At 59.8% G+C, this 18,997-nt stretch overlaps 7 protein-coding genes across 7 annotated transcripts in view; all 7 read right to left on the bottom strand.

Annotated features, from left to right (window-relative positions):
- The window catches only part of LSCM1_06061 (uncharacterized protein), a gene marked incomplete at both ends in the record, with an annotated part of 1,806 nt that extends 1,456 nt beyond the window's left edge, over positions 1-350 (bottom strand). The window contains one exon of the mRNA XM_067323493.1: positions 1-350. This exon is cut by the window's left edge and continues 1,456 nt beyond it. Within this exon, the coding sequence (XP_067178598.1) occupies positions 1-350 (350 nt within the window).
- Positions 351-934: 584 nt separating this feature from the next.
- LSCM1_06060 (uncharacterized protein) lies at positions 935-2,770 on the bottom strand (the record flags this gene model as incomplete). The annotated part of the gene is made up of 1 exon (XM_067323492.1): positions 935-2,770. The coding sequence occupies one exon, from the start codon at positions 2,768-2,770 to the stop codon at positions 935-937; it is 1,836 nt and encodes a 611-aa protein (XP_067178597.1).
- A 792-nt stretch (positions 2,771-3,562) lies between these two features.
- LSCM1_06059 (uncharacterized protein) lies at positions 3,563-4,666 on the bottom strand (the record flags this gene model as incomplete). The annotated part of the gene is made up of 1 exon (XM_067323491.1): positions 3,563-4,666. The coding sequence occupies one exon, from the start codon at positions 4,664-4,666 to the stop codon at positions 3,563-3,565; it is 1,104 nt and encodes a 367-aa protein (XP_067178596.1).
- Positions 4,667-5,946: 1,280 nt separating this feature from the next.
- LSCM1_06058 (uncharacterized protein) lies at positions 5,947-7,140 on the bottom strand (the record flags this gene model as incomplete). The annotated part of the gene is made up of 1 exon (XM_067323490.1): positions 5,947-7,140. One exon carries the CDS (start codon positions 7,138-7,140, stop codon positions 5,947-5,949), a length of 1,194 nt encoding a protein of 397 aa, XP_067178595.1.
- An 884-nt stretch (positions 7,141-8,024) lies between these two features.
- Positions 8,025-9,416, bottom strand: LSCM1_06057 (uncharacterized protein; the record flags this gene model as incomplete). Its single annotated transcript, XM_067323489.1, has 1 exon — positions 8,025-9,416. The coding sequence occupies one exon, from the start codon at positions 9,414-9,416 to the stop codon at positions 8,025-8,027; it is 1,392 nt and encodes a 463-aa protein (XP_067178594.1).
- Positions 9,417-10,652: 1,236 nt separating this feature from the next.
- On the bottom strand, positions 10,653-13,247 carry LSCM1_06056 (uncharacterized protein; the record flags this gene model as incomplete). Its single annotated transcript, XM_067323488.1, has 1 exon — positions 10,653-13,247. The coding sequence occupies one exon, from the start codon at positions 13,245-13,247 to the stop codon at positions 10,653-10,655; it is 2,595 nt and encodes an 864-aa protein (XP_067178593.1).
- Positions 13,248-15,252: 2,005 nt separating this feature from the next.
- On the bottom strand, positions 15,253-18,450 carry LSCM1_06055 (uncharacterized protein; the record flags this gene model as incomplete). The annotated part of the gene is made up of 1 exon (XM_067323487.1): positions 15,253-18,450. One exon carries the CDS (start codon positions 18,448-18,450, stop codon positions 15,253-15,255), a length of 3,198 nt encoding a protein of 1,065 aa, XP_067178592.1.
- Between the last annotated feature and the right edge of the window lie 547 nt (positions 18,451-18,997).

Here is an 18,997-nt window from a genome sequence, read left to right as displayed (position 1 = left end):
CCAGCACGCTCCTCGGCCGTGTAGTCATCTGCAAATTGCGGGAAGAGCAAAAAGTTAAACGGGTACGCCGCGTAGCGCTGCTGCGCTTGTGTCGACACACCGGCAGCGGCGCCGCCCGACGACATGGAGACACGGCGGAAGAGACAGACGCCGACCTGGATGATCGAATATCGGCTCGCCGCAAGCCGCTTCGATTGGTATGTCTCCGACGGCGAGAAGGTGATCATCTCCGTCACCTCCGGCACCCCGATCCCCGTCATTTCCTCGTCGATTGCGTAGAAGTCGCACGTACCCAGAAGCTCCTGGAAGTGCGGAAACACCGCCGGGAAGTTGTCGCGACGCACCTGCATCCTGTCTGCAATGGTAGTCTCTGGGCGTAGTTGTCTTCTAGGCGTGTTTGCCCAGGATGCACTTGCGTTTCCGCGAGGTGATGAACTCTATGTGTGTGTGTGCTGGGGGGGTGGAGGAGGGCAGGCACGGGGACTGCAACCACGTCGCCAGAGGACATTAGAGGCAAAAGAATAAAAAGGTGCGCAAAAGAAATGATGCGCATGCGTGGATGTCAACTACCACTGGCCACGCCTGCGTGGTAGCGAGAAAGAGGAGGGGGCTCCGCCAACAGTAGGGTGCACGTGCCATCACCCTGGACACGTCACCACTTCCCCGATTTGCAGCGCGTGGAGTCCTTCCCACACGATGCGCTCTCAAGCGTGTGTAATGTTGCCCCTCTCCTCCTTTTTTGTCGTTGCTCACTCGGTGCACCGTGTAGCAGCTCCCGTACGCTTCACCGCGCAGACACGTACCTGCAGCACGCACCGCCACGTACACATGCGGTCTGCCTTGCACACGCTCTCTCTCTCTTCCCTCATCTTACACCTTTTGAGCGGCAGTGTTTTTTTTTCGCGTGACTCACCTCCCTCTCTATCGCTCATCCTCACACACCAAAAGACCACCGTGCTGGGTGGCGCAAGCACAGTCCAGCGCTGTGCACCGCGCGTGTCCAGCTCGGAGACTGCATGATGGAGCTACCGTTGTTGGCCGTGTTGCCAGCGGCGAGGTCATAGTACACAAAGAGGTTCGACATGTACGAGTAGGACAGGATGCCACGGAGCTCCGCGGCAGAGACTGCCTGACCGTAGCAGTCGGTGACAAGAGGCCCATGAGCAAACGTGGCGGTGACGGCAGCAACAGCGCCGCTGCGAGGAGACCCGCCCTCGCCGCTCTTGCCATTCGGAGAACTGTGGCTGTCAAGCCGGCCCGCCACACCGTGCGGTGCAGCATAGTAGCGCTCGTACAGGTATTCGAGCGACTGCGAATTTAACAGGTAGCACAGCTGCGGCAGCACCTCAATCACAAACTCGAAGGAGTACGTCTCGCCGGGATACAGCACCACTGGCAGCCGCTCCTGGCCCACCACCACCGGTGTTATCGTCACAAGCTTCGTGAGAAGGTCGATGGTGCGCATGCTCGACAGATTCGCGCCGGGCCGCATCTCACCCCACAGAGAACTCGTCGTGATGTGAGCCTCGCCCTGTCCCGTACCAGCTAGGGCACCACCAGTGATGGAGGCATGAGGCAGCACGCACGAGGAGTGCAGATCGAAGGATGTGCTGTATAGACGCGCCGCACTGGCTGTCACGTTTGTCAGGGACAAATTCAGCACAAGGCGGCCGTTACTCAGCGGCGATGTTGAGGAGACGCACATGAATGGCTCCGTTAATTGCACCGGCACCACACCAGTCCCAAGCACCAGGGCCGACGCCGCCGCCACCTCTACCTGCGTCTGGCCCACACTGCGCGCCAGCACCGACCGCATAATTGACGGCTGGTCGCCCGGCTCCATCGTCGCCATCGCCCCACCACAGCCACCAGCCGAGCACAAGGGCAGCAGCACCACCATCGCCAGAGCGGTGTTATGTCCGCGCAGCGACGACATCTCGAAGTCGGGTAGTGCTAGTTCAATCGTGTACCTACTTTCCAGCCAATGCGGCAGGCCAGAGTCGGTGACGCCAGCGGCGCCCGCCTCCGCCGGTAGCCGCCGCGGCAACTCCTCATCCGCCGCCACTGTCAGCACACTCCCAATCGCCTCGCAGCGGACGCCAGAGCTGGCGTCCCAGCACGCATCGCCGTCATCTGCGCTTGCGTCTCGGCTGTGCAGGCTGCAGATGCTATTGCTTGCAAGCGACGGCGACGCAGTCGCCGTGAGCGTCGGCAGCGAATGCACCGCGCTCGGCGGGGGCAAGGTTCCTGGCATTGGTAGCTCCGTCGTGGTCGACCCATGCAACGGCGTTGAACTGCCTTTCCTCGCTGTTGCGTCGCTCAACAACGATGTATAGCGACGATTCGACCAAAAGCGCGGCGTCCCACGGACAAATGCGCTGCCGTTGCACATCGGGCACCTTTCCGAGGAGGATGGCGGGTTCGGCAGCGAGTCCGCCCGCGACGGAGAAGATGCCTTTTCGCTCTGTAACCTCGCCGACGAGTCCCTCTTGCAAAGGAGAAATGGCACCACCTGCACGGTGCCGAACAGGTGCGGCCAGGCTGCCTCCAACGAGTGGACACCAAGCATGGAAAGAAAAGTCTTTGCAGCCTGCTCCTTCGACGTATCCTGTGCCATGTTGTCATACGTGACGGTGAGACGGAAAGTCAGGAATTGGCACGACACAATTTTCATCGTATTGGGCGGCACGGAAGGTGAGTGGGCCGGGCCCCACTCTGCAGTAGTGACGGGGCTAAAGGACACATTCACAATGCTGTGGAGGACGTTCATCAGTGCACTTGAGACGCACTTTTTCGAGCCGCTAGTGTCACCCCTACATGCACACGTTAGCATGCACGCCCATCAAAATAGCTCCCAGTAGAGGGGTGTAGCGGGAAATGAAAAACAAGCTGCCCGAGTAGCGAGAGCCCGCTGGATCGGCAACTATTGCGCGAAGCCAGGAAGACTTTGTCGCTCACAAAATGCAGTGATCAATAGAAGGCAAAAGAGAAGGGATTGGGGGTGGGGGGAGAGACACAATGAGAAAAGGCTAAGTATCGGGGAGCTGCAGTTTCCTCTGCTGTGACGACATTGGCCGCGCCGTAGAGTCAAGAACGCAAGCCGAGTCTAGGGAGTGTCTTGTGCGATTGCACGTGGCATCATGGCTGCCATCAGCTCCGCCTACATCAGTCCTCGTGGGTCCTTCGTCGAAGCCTGCGCGAAACAAGTGTGTAGGGTACCCCTCAACTTGTCTTTTTTTGTTAACGATCATCGAAGAGGAGGGCCCTATTCGGGCACAGCTAAAAGAAATCACCACATAATTGCGGTAAACATCGACACACTCTAATAGAGGCCATGAAAGCAAACTCATCACCGAAAAGAAAATCTACTCATACACGGTCGCCCACAGGGCCGAATCTATCACGATTGTCACGGAAGCGTTGCCTCACTACTGATAACGGCAACCAGTAGCTGCAAGAAGATGCCTCGCCTCCTCAGCAGCACGTACCATTGCCTTCAGTGGTGTGTGGAAAACAAGGACCTTGGCGGTATACCAAAGAAGGGACTCGTGCGCCCAGTCTTTTAGTCCGCTTCACCGCTTGTAAAGAGGACGCGCCGAGCACTTTCTAAGATGTCTGTAGCCGCCTTGTGCCTTCGCTGAAAGGCCTCTTCTTGAGTGGCGGCTTCTTTGCACCATCTCTGCAGATGCTCCAGCGTTACATATGTCTCGCTGCCATCCGACGCAGTCTCTGAGAAGGGAATGAAACGCAGAGGGCGCTGAGCTGGCTCACAACCTGATATGTCTCCCTTCGTATCCTTAGAGCTGCTCTGAGGATCGCTTGGCTTCCCTGATGGCGTTGCAGGCACGCATGTGGCACTTGTGCGGTCGTGCAAAACACTCTCCTTTCCGCATCGCGTGATAGAGGAAGGCTGTGACTCCTCCGTTCGCTGTGTCTGTGAGCGGTGATGGCCCTCTTCGTTCATTACGGCACCCTCCGCAGCAGTGCTGCTAGCGTCTTCTCTCGGACGCTTTCGCTCTGAGGATAGCGCTAGAGCACGCGCGATGGTCAAACTGTTCTCTTCACCCTGGTCTCGAAGCGGCGCAGGCGTGCATGCGGCAATCGCACTGACTGCATAGCTCTCTTCGTTCCTTTCCATGGCATCTCTCATACGACGCTTATCGGGGAAAGGAGTCGCTGCTGAGGGGGGATGGGCTTCGTGTGCGACGGAAGCGTTCTCTACATCATGACCTGCAGTCGTCCCTGTCTTTATGCTGCGGCCTGCCGGCGGGGTGGGATGCTCCAGCTCGTATTCCTTCACGAGGATCTTGCCACGGAAGGTGACATAGCTGTTGCCAGCCTCAGCCCGCGCGTCTCGCCGGGCAATGTAGTGTCGCCCACTGTGCAGAACATCCGATGGAGACTCTAAAGCGACCGCGCGCGGCTGAACGTTGCCATGCGCGTCACACTCGAGAACACTGCTGATGTTGAACTCTTCGGCCAAGTCGCGGAGAGTCACACTTGATTGGTGATATACAGGCAAAAAGGTGCGGCTTCCTTCCTCACGAAGAAACAGCGTTGTGCCAGTTGGCGGGACAGGAGTTTGTATAGCGCTGCTGTTGCTGCCATAGTCTGAGGCAGCCGATTCCATCACCGGCCGCATAACCGGAGCCATGGGCACGCTCATTACACCTCCACGCACAAGAGGAAAGAAAGCTGCTTCTGTAGCTAGAGGAGCAGCAGTAAAGTGTGGAGTGAGAGGAGATCCAACCAGACTGAGGGTGCTTCCTTAGTGCGGATGGACGGCGCTTGAGGCATGCGTTCACACACAGACACATAAACAAACATGAGAAGGAGATATGCACAGGGGTGAAGGGAGAGTAAGAAAGTGGAAGCGACATAAAGCACAATGACTACGCCGCTATCACCAGTGCGAGAGAAACTGTCTTTGTCAGTCACCAGCCTTGTATCGAGGATGAAGCTACTGCTCGCAACCTTGACTCCACTGACGAGAACACGATGCAAGAAGGTCGAAATGGCCCCCCTTTTTTGGAGGGAGCGGTTAGAAGAATTATCCACTCCGTCTCTAAGAAGACGCGCAAGATTTGTTGTGATACACCCTGTTCCCTCTCACAGAGTTTCAGATGCACCTGGTAGATGCTGCGTCGCTCATTTTGTCTTTCCTGGGCCACTTCTAAAACTACCAAAGCTTGTCATGCTCGTGGAACTAAAAGACCACGAGGTTACTTTTACGCCGAGAAAGCATCAATTCACTGATTGTGTGCGCACATAGAGAACTTATTGAGGCGGAAGAGGAAGTATCCACCCATACGCACGAGTCCATGGATACAGAAGCACAGGAAGCGAAGAGCAGCAGAAAGAAGAGAGCAAAGCGAGGTGTTGGCGGACATCTGGGTAGAGCTATGAGCTTCGCAAAACTCGGTCCACGAGCGTTACAATCACCTCTAGTCCCCTTTATGGGTGCGACGAAAGTGGAGAAAGTCGGATTCGTAAATTGGTGAACGCAGAGAGTCTGGCTTACCATCTTTATGCTTGAGGGAGCATTTGCTCCACTTCTTTTATTCCCCACGCCCCATTTCTCTATCGCACACGAAAGTGCCACCAATCACGTGACAAGAATAACAGCTGATATTGGAAAAGAACGAAACGATCACAGATGTCTGGGAGACGTTTTGCTTGTCTGATGTCAGTCCGAAGTGCCGAAGAAGTAGAGCACTCTTCTAAAAGCTTCGCACGAGCTCTTATGAAACTCGCTCAAACAACAGTTCGAAGAAAATGGTGAATAAAGTCTCAGCGCCGCGGTGTGCGTGCACAGCAACTAATGGTTTCAATAAGGGGGGAGCGGAAGGGCTGATATGCGAGAGACCCTCTGTTCGCCATAAAGGGCTTTTCAGTTGCAAGGAGATTGCCCTATCTTTCCCATGTTTCTGTAGGAGGCCAGCATCACTACCGCACCTGCGAGCGGGCAGACTCCATCAGCTTAGCTGCGATGCAGTATGTAATCCAGGACTTACGGCCCCACTCACGCACGGCATCTTCTCCGGCAACTAGCCGGCCGCTCTCATTCTTCTTGAGACAGTTTCGGACATCACGCCACATCTCTGTCTCCTGCATATGCCCCGTTTCCTCGGCAACCTCGATATCTTTCACAGTCTGCTCAACAGTAACGTCTGTGCTCGGATCGGGGCCATCAAACACGGGCTTAATAATTTTGAAGTGCACCCCACCGGCACCTGTGAGCGGGTTGGCGAGATGATCCGCGATAATGCGCCCTTCAGACCCCGAGATGATAAAGGTTTTCTCTGGGGAGCTCAGGAAGCTGCTGTAGAAGTGGGCATAGATCTCCGAACCTGGCGTAGCACCAGGAAAAGTGAGTTCGCCCTTGAACGAAGCAACCGCACCGTTAGCCAGCTTCTCGACAATTCGACCGGAGACAGTGGTGGGCATAGTAAAGTTGACCATATGCAGGAAGGAGCGGATTCCATACCACCCAAGGTCGCCAAGCGCGCCGAGAGGCTTCAGATCTGGGTTGCAGCGAATGTCTTTCTGCAGCTTTTCTGGAGGGACACGAAAAGAGAGGTTAAACGTCATGCGGCGAATGTCACCAATCTGAGGGAGGTACTCCACCACCTTCTTCACGTACGGTCCGTGTGAGAACATGGTTCCATCCATGTACAGCAGGCCCTTGGAGCTGAGAGTTTCCAACCACGTCTGCAGCTGCTCTAATGTTGACGACGGAGGCTCTTCGCAAACAACATGTTTGTTGTTTTCAGCGCACTTCATGACCCATTCGTGCCTTGTAGTGACAGGAATAGATATGTACACGACGTCAACGTTAGGGCTTCGTACAACCTCGTCGTATGTGGCTGGCGCAGCTTTGCGCTCATCGCTGATCAGAAGGCTTTCAGTGCACTCAGCAATAAATTTCTGTGCCGCCTCCGTGGAGCAGCTGCCTACAAGAGTTACTTGCATGCTTCCAGCGGCTTCAATGGCTGCCCACACCTTCTGCGCAGCGTTAGAGGTTTCGATAAAACCTACTCGAATAGTGCCTGTTGACATGGTCTTTCGAACTCTGTTCACGTCTGTATTTTCCTGCAGTAGAGACTTACGATGGTTTTCAGTTGTGATGTTTAACACCATGGGTTAAAGGTTTTGCCATAAGAGAAGAGAAGGGATTTTTTCTCGGTACATTCATTCAGCCGTACAAGACGAGCTCAGCGTCACTCGCCCCGGCCCCTTCAGCGAGGCCTGTCTCGGCCGGCGTGCTGCGGTCGCAGACACGCACTACAGTAGTGCGCCGCCTCCGCCACCTAAGCGCCAGCCAAAGCCTCACGCCCCACTTTGCCAGGCGATCTGCAGACCACGCCGGGGTTGCTCCGCTCATTCTCGGTGCCGTGCGCCGCACCCCTGGGCGTCTCGCGTGTCGGCGGCCGGGTGGCGTTGGCGCGTGTGGGGCCGCTGTGCTTCCCCTTGCGCGAGTGGTGGGTTTTGGCCCGCCCGCGAAAGGGCCTGGCCCGCGTGCGCTTGGCCCTGCGCTGGGGGCTGCTGCTGCTCGGCGTTTGGCCCGGGGGCGGGGCCGCGCGCCGGGCCCCCCCCGCCGCCGGCTTTGGGGCCGGCGAACCGGCTCCGCGCGCGCCAGCGCCACCCGGCCCCCGCGCTGGCCACCGGCGCACGGGGCGCGTGGACACATCACGAGTGTGTGTGTTGAGGGGGGGTGCACCGCGCAGGGGGCGGCATAGCAGGGGGGCGGCTGCGAGGCCACCGCCTGTGTGGCGAGGCGTGGGGGTGAGGCGGGGCGTGAGGCTTCGGCTGGTGCTGAGGTGGCGGAGGCGGCGCACTACTGTAGTGCGTGTCTGCGACCGCAGCAGGCCGGCCGAGATTGGCTTCGCTGAAAGGGCCGGGGGCGAGTGACGCTGAGCTCGGGTGTGTTTGCAGGATATAGAGTGGGCTCGTGGAAAGAATTCATGTCTCGAAGGCAAGATGGTTGGAGTGGCGAAAAAAACACCCTCTTTCGCTGGGGCCTCCTACGCGGTAGCGAATGAGGTGTTGGCAGCGAGCGCGTGCCGCCCCGCTGCCTCGAGCACGCGGTCCATTACGACTTGCGTCGCATACGCCAGCCTCGACCACTTTTTCGCCAGATCAGGCTTGGCGATGAGCGGCTCACCCTTGCCAACCCGCATCAGGCTGTCGCCAACGTCGCGCCACAGCTGTTCCATTTGATGCGTGCTGTCCACCTCCTCAGGAGCGGTGGAGTACACGACGTCGTTCCTCTGCTCCTCCAACCGCTCGTATACCTGATACACCTTGATTGCGTTCGCTGCGCTGCTCTGTTCTTGCGCTGCCGCCGCAGGCGTTGCCGCCACTGTGTGACGCTGCACAACGAAGCGCGGCCGATCCTCTGCTGTGGGGTTTAAGGCGCCGTGCACGGTGACATTGCCGTCGCGGCAGAAGATGTCGACTGTTTGGTCGTGACAGTCATGGAAGCTGCACTGAAAGGAGGCGGTCACTGTCGCCGGCGATTCCACTGCTGCCGCCGGCGCGACGTCGTTCGACCTAAACACCGGAATGGTGAACTCCAGATACCCCTCGAATCCTGTAATGGCTGCGGGAGCCACCTTTTTTTGTCTTGCCCGCTGTGACGCCGACACTGCCGCCGTCGTTCCTGCGCCGACTGGGCTCGCGCTGATGGTTGTGCCATCTGCAGCATCGCTGCCGGGTTCCTCTCGCTGTGCATCGCAGTCCGTCACGCGGCCCGCAACACCGGTCGGGAGTGCGAGATTGACGATATGCAGAATCCAGCGGATGCAGTACCAACCCAAGTCGCCCAGCGCGCCGTGCGGCTCCAGGAGTGGCTGAAGACGGATGTCGCTCGCCATGAACGTCGGCGACGCCGCGAAGGACATGTGCGCGTTGATATGCACCGCTCCACCGAGTTGGGTAACGGCGCGGCATACGTCCTGCAGGCGCTGGCTGTGGGAGAAAGCGGTTCCGTCCATAAAGAGAAGACGCTTTAAGGCCATGTCGTGCAGACACTCGACTAGCTCTGCGGTGGAGCTGGCGGCGGGCTTCTCGCTTACGACATGCTTACCATACTCAGCACACGCTCGAATCCACGCCGGGCGCCTTGAAGTGGGCAAGGAGATGTACACAATATCGACATTATCTGCGCGCACCACATCCATGTATGAGCCGATGCTAGGCGCCACGAATGGCTTCTGCGCGCCGCTACCCGCCACCTTTGTTTCGCTGTCGGCCTCAATGTCCTCTTGCAGGCGCCTCGAGAGCTCCCGCCCTCTTCCGGAATCTCGGCATCCAATGAACGTCACCCGATGGCCCGCGCGGTGGATGGCCCACCACGCCTTGCGCGCAACGGTGGAGGCTCCGAGGAATCCAACACGCAGCGGCTCCTTGCGCATCTGCCGCCTTCGTTGTCCTTTGCTGATGCGCTGATTTTAAACGAGGTGCGCTCTAACGATCTTGCCGCCCGAAGATGACAACGATGCGCAGCGCAAGGTGATGCAAAGAGGATGGCGTGGCTGCTGCTGACGGCCCGCGCGACCGCGAGAGTGTGCGGTGTTGTGAGGAGGTAGGGGAGAGGTGGTGGCTTGCGTGAGAAAGAGCCCAAGCAGGCGATCCAATGCGAAGGTGTGTGCGGCTGTGTGTGCCGGCTGGAAATCACAGAGCTCATGAGCGGGGCCAAGGCACCACTAGCGCTGCAATACATAACGCACCCGCCGCATTTGGTGAGGCGTTCTTACGCGCCGCAAGCAGCCGTGCTAAAGGTTGTTGACTATTGCCGAGCGCCGAATTCCGCCGCGGCGTCGCGCAGATGTGCGATCGCACCTCCGTCAAGGGGGAATTCATTTTTTTTCGCTTCGAAGAGTCTCGTTTTTTTTGATCGTAGTGCACACACACACACACGAAAAAAAGGCGTACAGAGGATGTGCTTATCAACAAACGCAGCAACAGCGTCTACTCAGAGGACGAGATCCCACGCGGCGAGAGAGGGAGGGAGGTCAACTCCCGTGGATGTGCTTGCGTATATATTTCATAGGTGACTGCATCCGTCACCTCCTCTCTTGGGCAATCGCCGGGAGGCAGAAAGACTCATCACGTCGCCGCCTCCACCGCCACCGCCCTTTCTCTACACACGCCAACTTAAATCCCTTCCGAGGCGGTTACATGCAAAGGGAAGCGGGGCAAACATCAATATGCCGCAGACGGGAACGCCACTATGAAGAAAGAGGTGAATGCCTTAGAGGAGCGCCACTGACTAATGAGTGAACGCATCCACAACGTTAGGGACGACAGAATGAGGGGGATGGGTGGGTGGGCGAGATGGAGGTGCGACGGGAGAAGGGAAGCGCTGCGATATCGTGGCGGGCATTCCCGCACTCGCATCGGCAGCCTAGCAGAGTTCCCCTCCTTCCGCAGGAAAAAAGAAGTTCGCAACTACGAGCGCCCGCCCGAACACCCATAGGTGGACAGACACACCGGGACGGAGGCGTGAGGGGGAGGGGGGCCGCCGGCTGCTCCAGAGATACTGCCACGCACTTCTCCGCCCTCAGAATCTACCATCAACTTACACGCCCCTGCTTCTTATCCCCCAACCGGTCCTCTCACGGCAGAGAAGCGGGGTGCACGTAGGCGTGCTAGATGGTGAACCGCGCCGTGAAGGGGATGTAGCGTCCTTCGTTGAAGACATATACAATAACGAGTGCCATTATGGACGACCCCCGAGGGAAAGACGGGTGCAGGGCGATGATGCAGCTCTGCCGGCTGCCACCACCCGGTACCCACAGCTGCTGCGGCCAGCGTTGTGTGGGAATCGTCTTGGCGCTGTTCGGGTCGGGGGAGAAAATATCTTCCTGCTTCAGCTCCACACCGCCGATCATAATTTGATAGTCGGCGTTGTTGATGAGGGTCAGCTCCGTGCCACGCGTCGGGGTTGTGCCGTCAAGATAGACGTCGATAGGGCACCCACGGGCTACAAGGGGAATGCCGTAGAAGCCCGTGTATGGGATCTCCTCCAGCGACGGCGGACGGCGCTCGAAGCGCGGCGCTGGTGGACCCTGCGGCAGCTGCTGCTGTGGCTGCAGCCCGTATGGCTGCTGCTGGCTGTACGCCAGCTGCTGAGATGGGTACATTGGCTGTTGTTGCTGCTGCTGCTGCTGATGCGGTGGCGCCGTTGCAAAGGCGCTCTGAGGGGCAGCCATTGAGTTCGACTGTGGCGCTTGCATAGATGTGGCCGTCGAAGGTGGAATAGCGCTCGCCGGAGGCGCGGCTGCATTTTTCGCCTCAGCGCTTCGGCGGCTCACACGGGTTTCAGGCAGCGCCTCGCCAACGTCGAGAGTAGGCTCCTTCGCGACCGGCGCAGCGGCGGGAGGGCCTTCACTGGCTGAGTGGTGCGCAGGCAACGCATTCAGCGGAAGCGCCTGCGGCGGCGGCTCCACCCCCGTCGGGTTGTGCGGAGCTGCCGGGGCGGGCGGTGCCTGCTGTGCGCTCGCCATCGGTGCTGCCGGTGAGTTAGGTGGCGGCTGGACTCCGGCGGGGCCTACAGCTCTGAGTTGCGGCTGCAGACTTCCTGGGGTATCGGATGCAGCCGACGTCGCCTGCGGCGGCTGTGGAGCCGGAGGCACATTGGTGGCAGCACCGGTGGCGGGTGCTGCCCAAACCGGTCTAACTTGTGCCGCCTTTGGAGGCTCGTACGCCGTGCCTGAGAAGGGCTCGGCGGGGAATGCGGCCCGGTTTTCTGCCGTTGCAGCTGACTGCATCGGCAAGTTCTGCGGTTGTGGTGCGCCAAACAAGTCGTCCAGAAAATCACCCGTCTTGTCAGCAGCCGCAGCCGCAGCAGGCTTCCCGGCCGGTGGAGCCGCATCCAATGAGGACGGGCTGCCGACTTGGGGTGGCAGGTTGCCTGGCGTGCGCTGGTTGTTCTTCACGAAGCCCAGCTCCTTTGGCACAGTGTGCATGAACCCTGCCTCCACCCCAGCAGGGTAGGGCTCGTACTGAACGCGGTTTAGCGCTATCACTGTCTGCTTGAGCTGCTCTGTCATACTCTCGGCATCGTAGAGCTTGGCAGCCAGCTTGTCCCAGCGGTCGCCGTTCTCGGCAATGTCGCAGTCCTTTGGCTTCGCTATGACTGGTGCGGCCCTCTCACTCTTCAGCTCCACCAGCATTGACTGCAGATGGTCGATCTGGTCTAACAGCTTCATCACGTCCTGTGTCACGTCACGGCGACTCTGCATCGCCTCGAGGCTACGCATTTCCAGGTTCTTCGCAGTCAGCTGTGCTTCGAGCTCGGCTATGTAGCCTTGCGATACGGCAGGCTGCGGCTCCGACTCTTCCGGCTGCTGCGCGATACCAGCCTCGTGCGCCGACTTGGCGTCGATGTCCCTGACCTTCTCCTTCCAGTGGTTGATCTCGTTCCGCAGCGCGTTGCACGCAGGAGAGCCGGCCGTGACTTTGTCCTTCGCGGCGTACTGCGCATCGTACTCCAACTTGTGGATCTCGCGCGTGAGCGCTCGAATTTGACCTTCGATGTCGGTGCGGCTGGGAAAGAGAACGGAGGCACGGACGGCGATCTCGTTCGCCAAGTCAAGGTCCATCTCTACCCCATCCACGTCGTCCGGGATGATCCCCTCGCGCATGAGGGCCTGCAGAGTGTGTTCTGGTAGGCGGGTGGTCCTGGTCGATCCAGCGCCAGCGTCGCCGCTGCGGCCGGAGCCGGGTGAGACAGCTGCCGTACTACGATGAGTAGCGGCGCCTGGCGCATCAGTTGCAGCCCCGGATATGGGCTCGTTTGTCTGCGCCACACGCAGCTGCGGGACAGGTGTTCCGACGGGGTGCATGCGAAAGATTGCGTCGAGGCGCCCTGGTTGGCCGGAGACGCGGAAGGAGATCCCTTTCTTCTCACACATGGACTCGCCTGCCAGCACGCTGCACATGCCCGCCAGCGGGATCTCGAAGCCCGTGAGCTTGGCGGTGTTCTTGCGGTTGGTGAAGTCATAAATGCCAAAGGTCAGCGTCCGACGATCTTTTGGCGAGTTGAAGGAGAGCTCAAACGACCGTGCGGTGTAGAGGCCTTCCGTGTCGGAGAAGATGACCTCGTTGTTGCCATTGCACATCGACGGGGTTGTGGCAATCTCGAGACCTTTGCGCGACATCACCACCACGTACACGGATCCCTGGCGACAGAAGCATGCGTTGAGCTTTAGCGGACATATAGTGATGCTGTACAGAGGCATGGCGGCGGCGACGATGGGCGGTGAGCTCGCTGCGGAGGAGAACGGGGCAAATACGTGTAGGGAAAGAGGAGGAGAGGAGACGGAGGGGGGGCGCGCGCTCAGCGACGCCGCACCGTCTCAGAGTGACTCGATAAAGGGAGGCGAAAAAAAACAAGAGGCACCAAAGACACTCCTGTATGTGTGTGTGCGTGCGTGCGCCAATTCGTGCAATCACGGGCTCAGACGCGAATATATGCGCGCCTACACCCTAACCGAGCAGTTGGAGAGGGAAGGCGGAGACGGCGAATGCGGAGAGGATGCTGGGGGGAGGGAAGAGGAGGGCAGTATGGAGCAGGAAGGGCCACAATATAAGCAATGCCACACACTACTACATCAACCACACAGACACCACACCCTTGTCGCGCTACGGAGGGACGCCCGCACACCCACACAAACAGAGAGAGAGAGAAGCAAGGCGAGCACGCTAGAGGATGACAAAAAAAAAGATAGTGCGAGCTCACGACAGCAGTAGCGGCCACGGTGGAATCCACAAAGAGGGAGGCGGGAAGAGAGAGGTGAGAGGCTAATCAGGACATGCCACAACCTAAACAAGCAATCTCGTGCATTGAGAAGAAAGCGGAGAAGAGGGAGTGGTGGCCGAGGGAGGTGATGAAAGAGGATAGGGCTGAAATTTGTAAAGAGGCAGGCGCACGTTTGCGGGTGTTCATGTGCCATGGGGAAGCAGTAGAGTAGCATGGCGAGGAAATCGGTATGGTTGGCACGCCTTCATGTGCGTGAAAGCGCCTTGCAGCTGTAGAAAAAAAAGAGAGGGGCCGATCCGAACGCGGGGCTGGGAAAGCAGCCGCAGCGAGCCGTTGGCATCCGTTGCCGCAGGAGAGGGAGTCGGGCAGGCAAGGGGTGGGGTGGGGAGAAGAGAGCGACGGTCTCCTCCCGTCTTTGCCACTTTCACTCTTTTTCTTTGGCTGTTTTATTCATGGCTGCCGAAGAGCGAGAAAGCACCCACACACTACACACGCACCGCCTTCTACAGAGTGTACTGAAGGGTGCGCTTCTGTACCAATTTGAGGGTGCCTCGAGTCCGCCCCATCGCCGCCCACGGCACAGATGGAAAACGCGTTAATCGCTGGTCGCCCACTGGTGAGACGGCGAGCTGTTCCGATGTGCCGTAGAACCACCGGCCCTCTCCGCTTCTGGTCTCACCAGTGGGAGACCAGAAGGGGGTGTGAGATGACCGGGGTCCGCTCTGGCGACACGGACAGTGAACCTCACGAGAGATGAGGGAGCGTTGGGGGAGGGAGGGGGAGGGCGCTGCGGCCATTTTTCCAACCGATTGGCAGCACCTAAGGAACGCCAACGGGTGAGCTGAAGACGTCGCCTTGACTTGAGGGCTCTCTCCTTCACCTCCTCCGCAGTTTCCCTTCACCCATAAAACAGAAGTTTCACTCCACTTTACCCCCACGCCTCGCCACACAGGCGGTGGCCTCGCAGCCGCCCCACGCTATGCCAGTCCTCGGGCGATGCGTTGCCTCTTACGTGGGTGGCGCACGTGTGCCCACCTGCCGCGCCGACAGCAAGAGGGCCTGGCCCGCGGACGTCGCGTGCCGCTTGGCCCTGTGCCGCCAGCAGCGGCTGGTCGGCATTTGGCCAGGGACAGGGGACTTCTCGGCAGCCCCGAACGAGGCGGGGCACTGGACCCTGAGGTGCCGCGCAGCAGGGTGAGTCCTCCTGCCATCGCGAGGCCCCTCCAGTGGGCAAAGAAAAGTTTTATCGTCTCCTTATCCTCCCTCGATCTCGTCGCCCCGCTATCGCCGGCGAAGTTTTCGGTCAAACAGGAAAGAAGACAACACCGCGAGGGCGCGAGGGTTAATTTTCGCCGTCGGCCACTGAAGGGGATGGTGGAGGCCGACGGTGACGGAGAGGAAAGGGCTATGACAAAGGGCTAGGGGCTCGCCTGTCAGCGCCTACGAGAGCCGAAGCGCGCCTTCACCGTGTTCCTGCCGGCGTATCACTGTTCCTGCTGCGCGGCCTGCCGAGCTGCTTTCAGGGCATGCAACCGCCGACGTGCTTCCTCTTTGCGACGCTTCAAAAGCCCCTCTGCATCATCCTTCTCCACTGCCGTGCTCATAGTGTCGATTGTCACCGGTAGTGGCTCCTCCTGCCGATCTGCCTCCTGTGGCGCCTGGGCATTATCGCCGATGCTCGCTGGCGCAGCGAGCGCAAGTTCGCCGTTCAGCTCGCCTTTACCAACTAGATGCTTGTCCTCGATGTCTCGGGCACGCTTGCGCTCTTGTCGCACTGTCTGCGCCTTGCTCAGCTGCTTCCACGGATCAGCTCGGTCGGTATCCTCTTTCCTGGCCTCAGCTATTCGCTCGCGCATACCTACCTCCGCTGGCTCCTCATACCCTGGCAGCAGACGAGCCCCGTACGTTGTGTCCGTGATCATCGGAGCCACAGCAAGACGGAACCGCAGTCGCACCTCCTGCCGTGGCCCAGCGCTGCGGCTGAGCACGGCGTCCTGCTCTACAAGCGGCACGTAGCTGCCCACGCAGAAGCGGTTTCCGTGCACTGCGCCCAATGCCTTGACTATCAGTGCGTCCTGCAGCGCTTCGCATGGTACCACCCAGAGCGCGTAGTTGCCTGCTGGATGCCGAAGCCTCACGGACCGCTTTTGCTGCTGTAGTGCGGACGTTGCCTCAGTGGGCGCGGTCGCAGGCGTCTCTTCGAGTGGCCTTGCGGTCTCCGGCGTGGTCGGCAGCGGCGGCGACGAGGCAGGTGCGCCAGCGATGTTGGCAGCGGCTAAAAGCGCGGCCGCGCCGCCTGCGCTTGCGGCGCCGTGGGGCGTCCGGCGGCCGGCGCTGAAGAATGAGGCAGCCTTACTCTGCAGACCCGCAGTCGAGCAGGAAGACGGGGCGCTGGCGGCGACGGTGATCCTATCGGCAGAGCTCTTCCCTGCTTTCTTCTCGTGCCTGAGTGCCGCCAGCTCAGCCTCGACAGCAGGACCGTCCCAGTAGGCACTGAAAGCGACGTCGTGCGCGGGGCACGGGCCATCGACGGTGCCTAGGTCGACATCGGAGGCAAAGAACTGGTACGCCGTGAAGCGCGTCCGCTCTTCCTCGCTCAGAGACCGCTTCTTCTCCTCGCACCAGGCGGCGATAGAAACCAAGTTCAGCTCCTCGACGGGTGCCTGCACGGCCGCCTCGATCTCCTTGTAGTGGTGCCGGAAGACGGTGGGCAGCAGCGCCACACTGCGCGGCGGGATGAGTATGAGCAGCTGCACCATCACATCCGTCGGTTTGCTGCGCTCATCCGCGTCGGCAACCGCCGCGCCGGTCTCGCTGGCCTGCAGCGCCGACGCCGGAAGCCCGTCCATGCCATCGTCGTCGTCGTCCTCTTCAGCGAACGTGCCGTGTTCGTCATCGACGCTTCTCGCTACGCGGCCAGCGGCGGCGTTCATCTCCAGCCGCCGGCGTGCAATTTCTCCGAGTGCGCCGTAGGAGAGCACGCCGCAGTATGTGGCCAACTTTGACAAGGGGGGTGCCCTGCCGTACGGGTAGTAGCAGCCCCAGTGCTCCACGATGCCGGCGCTGTACTGCAGAGCCCACTGCAGCATCGTCCAGTAGCAGTAGCACATGCGCTCCTGCTGCTGCTCGCGCCGCTGCTGCCGCTCTTCGAATGCGGGATCGCGTTCCTTTGCTTCTTTTTCGTCTGTAAAGCCCCAGTCTAGTGCGCCGGAGCCGCCGTTGTGCACCTGTAGGCGGCCACCGCCCCCGCTCTTCTGCGCGTTGCCAGGCAGTTCCGCCAGACAGCTAAGCAGGTAGCGGGCGGATGCATACTGAATGTGGTTTGTGACTGGGTCCACCAGGGTGCGTCCCCGAGGCACGAAGTCGGTCGCCAGCAGCGAGAGGAGCGCGTCCAACGTGCCCTCCTGAATGCTGCCACCGATAGTGGGCAGGAAGTCGTTGCCGAAGAGCAACAACACGAAGACAACATCGTGCAAGGCGTGCTCGAAGATAAGGGAGGCCTCTTCGCCATCTCTGGGGGATACGGCGGCGCCGTCGCCGGCAGCAGCGGCATGATCGCCGGGTGCCAAGTGAAGGATTTCGCGCAACCGCTGGCGGAAGACGTGAATGCTGAAGAAGGTGGAGAGCCAGCTGTCTTTCGGGGGCGGCGGTGGCGTGACGCCGGGGCCGCCGCGGGCTGAGGGGGGACGTGGTGGGCCGTGATGGGCATGGCCGCCTCGCCCGTCGGCCCGCCGCTGCCCGTGGGAGGAAGGTCCACCGCCGCGATGCGGGTGAGAGGAGGAGCGCGCGGGCTGGTGGTGACTGCGGTGATGGTGGTTCTGAGGCGGTGGCTGCGACTTCATGGGCGGCTTGCCTCCCAGTGAAACCGGCGGCTCGTAGCGCAGAACGTGGATGCGTGGCTCGTGCAGGATAAGGCTGGTCACGGTGACGTCCGTGTCGGAGCTGCAGATGACGTGCGACGTGTTTGGGCCGTAGCTTGGATCGGCGCGGATGCGGCGGATGAACTCAGCGATCTTGTTTTCGCCCTCGCCGGGGCGCAGCACATCGTCAACGATGATGTTGATGAACGGGAACACGTAGGGCGCGCTAACAGAATCGCCGGCGGCGGAGTCCAAGGAAATGTCCGACTTACCAATGCGGACACGCTCCTCGCGGAGTCGCTTTGTGTTGATCCGCTCTGTTCTGCTCACGGCATAGAAGTGCAGCGCCTCTGTCACTTTGGCCATGAAGCGGGTGCCGACACTGATGCAGTTGCTGTCCCACAGGTCATTCATGTTGCCTGTCTGCTCGTGATGGTGGGAGGACGGAGATGGCGAGGCGAACGACTGCCGGCGCGCGCCGCGACGCCGGCGCGCACGCTGCTGCGACATCTTGCCCAGTGGCGAAACGCCATCCACGGCCATGTACACTAGTGCCTTGGGCTGCACAAGGTTCATGACAAGATCGTCGAGGAGATCGAACAGCTTGCGCAGCACTAAATCCTCCACCTCATCGACGGAGCCGAAGCGGAACGAGCGGTGCGTTGCTGTGATGATGGTAGCGGCCTGGTACAAGAAGGAGTTGAGGTCGATAAAAAGGTTGTCGGTGCCCTCTCGAATGTAGTCGGTGATGGCGCAGTCAGCTGGCATGAAGCAGTCAGCGAAGCGCTTCCGCAGCCACGTCAAGAGCAGCGGTACGCCCATGATGATGCAGCGGGAGCGTGCGTATGCGCTTGATGTTGCCTATGCTGGTGACCTTCAGATTAGTGTGCAGCGTATAAACCCTCTTCCAAACTCGATTGCGTTGTACTGGCGGCTGTTTCGCTACTTCGAGATCCGACTCGGTTACAAAGCGTTTCGCCAAGCACGCGCAGCTCACCTCGGCGTGGCTCTTTACTGTCACGTTGGCACGTCTTGTGTGACTGGACAGCAGAAAAACACGAGAGGCGTGCACAGGAATAGGTATGCGCGGGTCGTCGAAGGAAGAGTAGAAAGGGAAGAGAGACTCGATGGTGCGCATGTCGGCGAGGGCGAGTGATGACCATAGAGGCTGCGGCACCATTTCCTCACATCACGAGGCTTACGCCCAGCAAAACGGTCCCCACTGTTATATATATATATGTATGTATACCCCAATCTACGGATGAGAGGGCGGGCAATGACATGGCTGTGGTGGCGTAGCTGAGCAAGGCACTGACAACCATGGCATGCAGCACCGCTTGCGTGGGCGGTGAGACGATGCACACGCGCG

The sequence above is a fragment of the Leishmania martiniquensis genome, chromosome 23, assembly GCF_017916325.1.
Source record: "Leishmania martiniquensis isolate LSCM1 chromosome 23, whole genome shotgun sequence".
Classification (NCBI taxonomy): domain Eukaryota; phylum Euglenozoa; class Kinetoplastea; order Trypanosomatida; family Trypanosomatidae; genus Leishmania; species Leishmania martiniquensis.
Note: the sequence above shows the minus strand (reverse complement) of the source record. Positions and strands in the feature narration are given on the sequence as shown.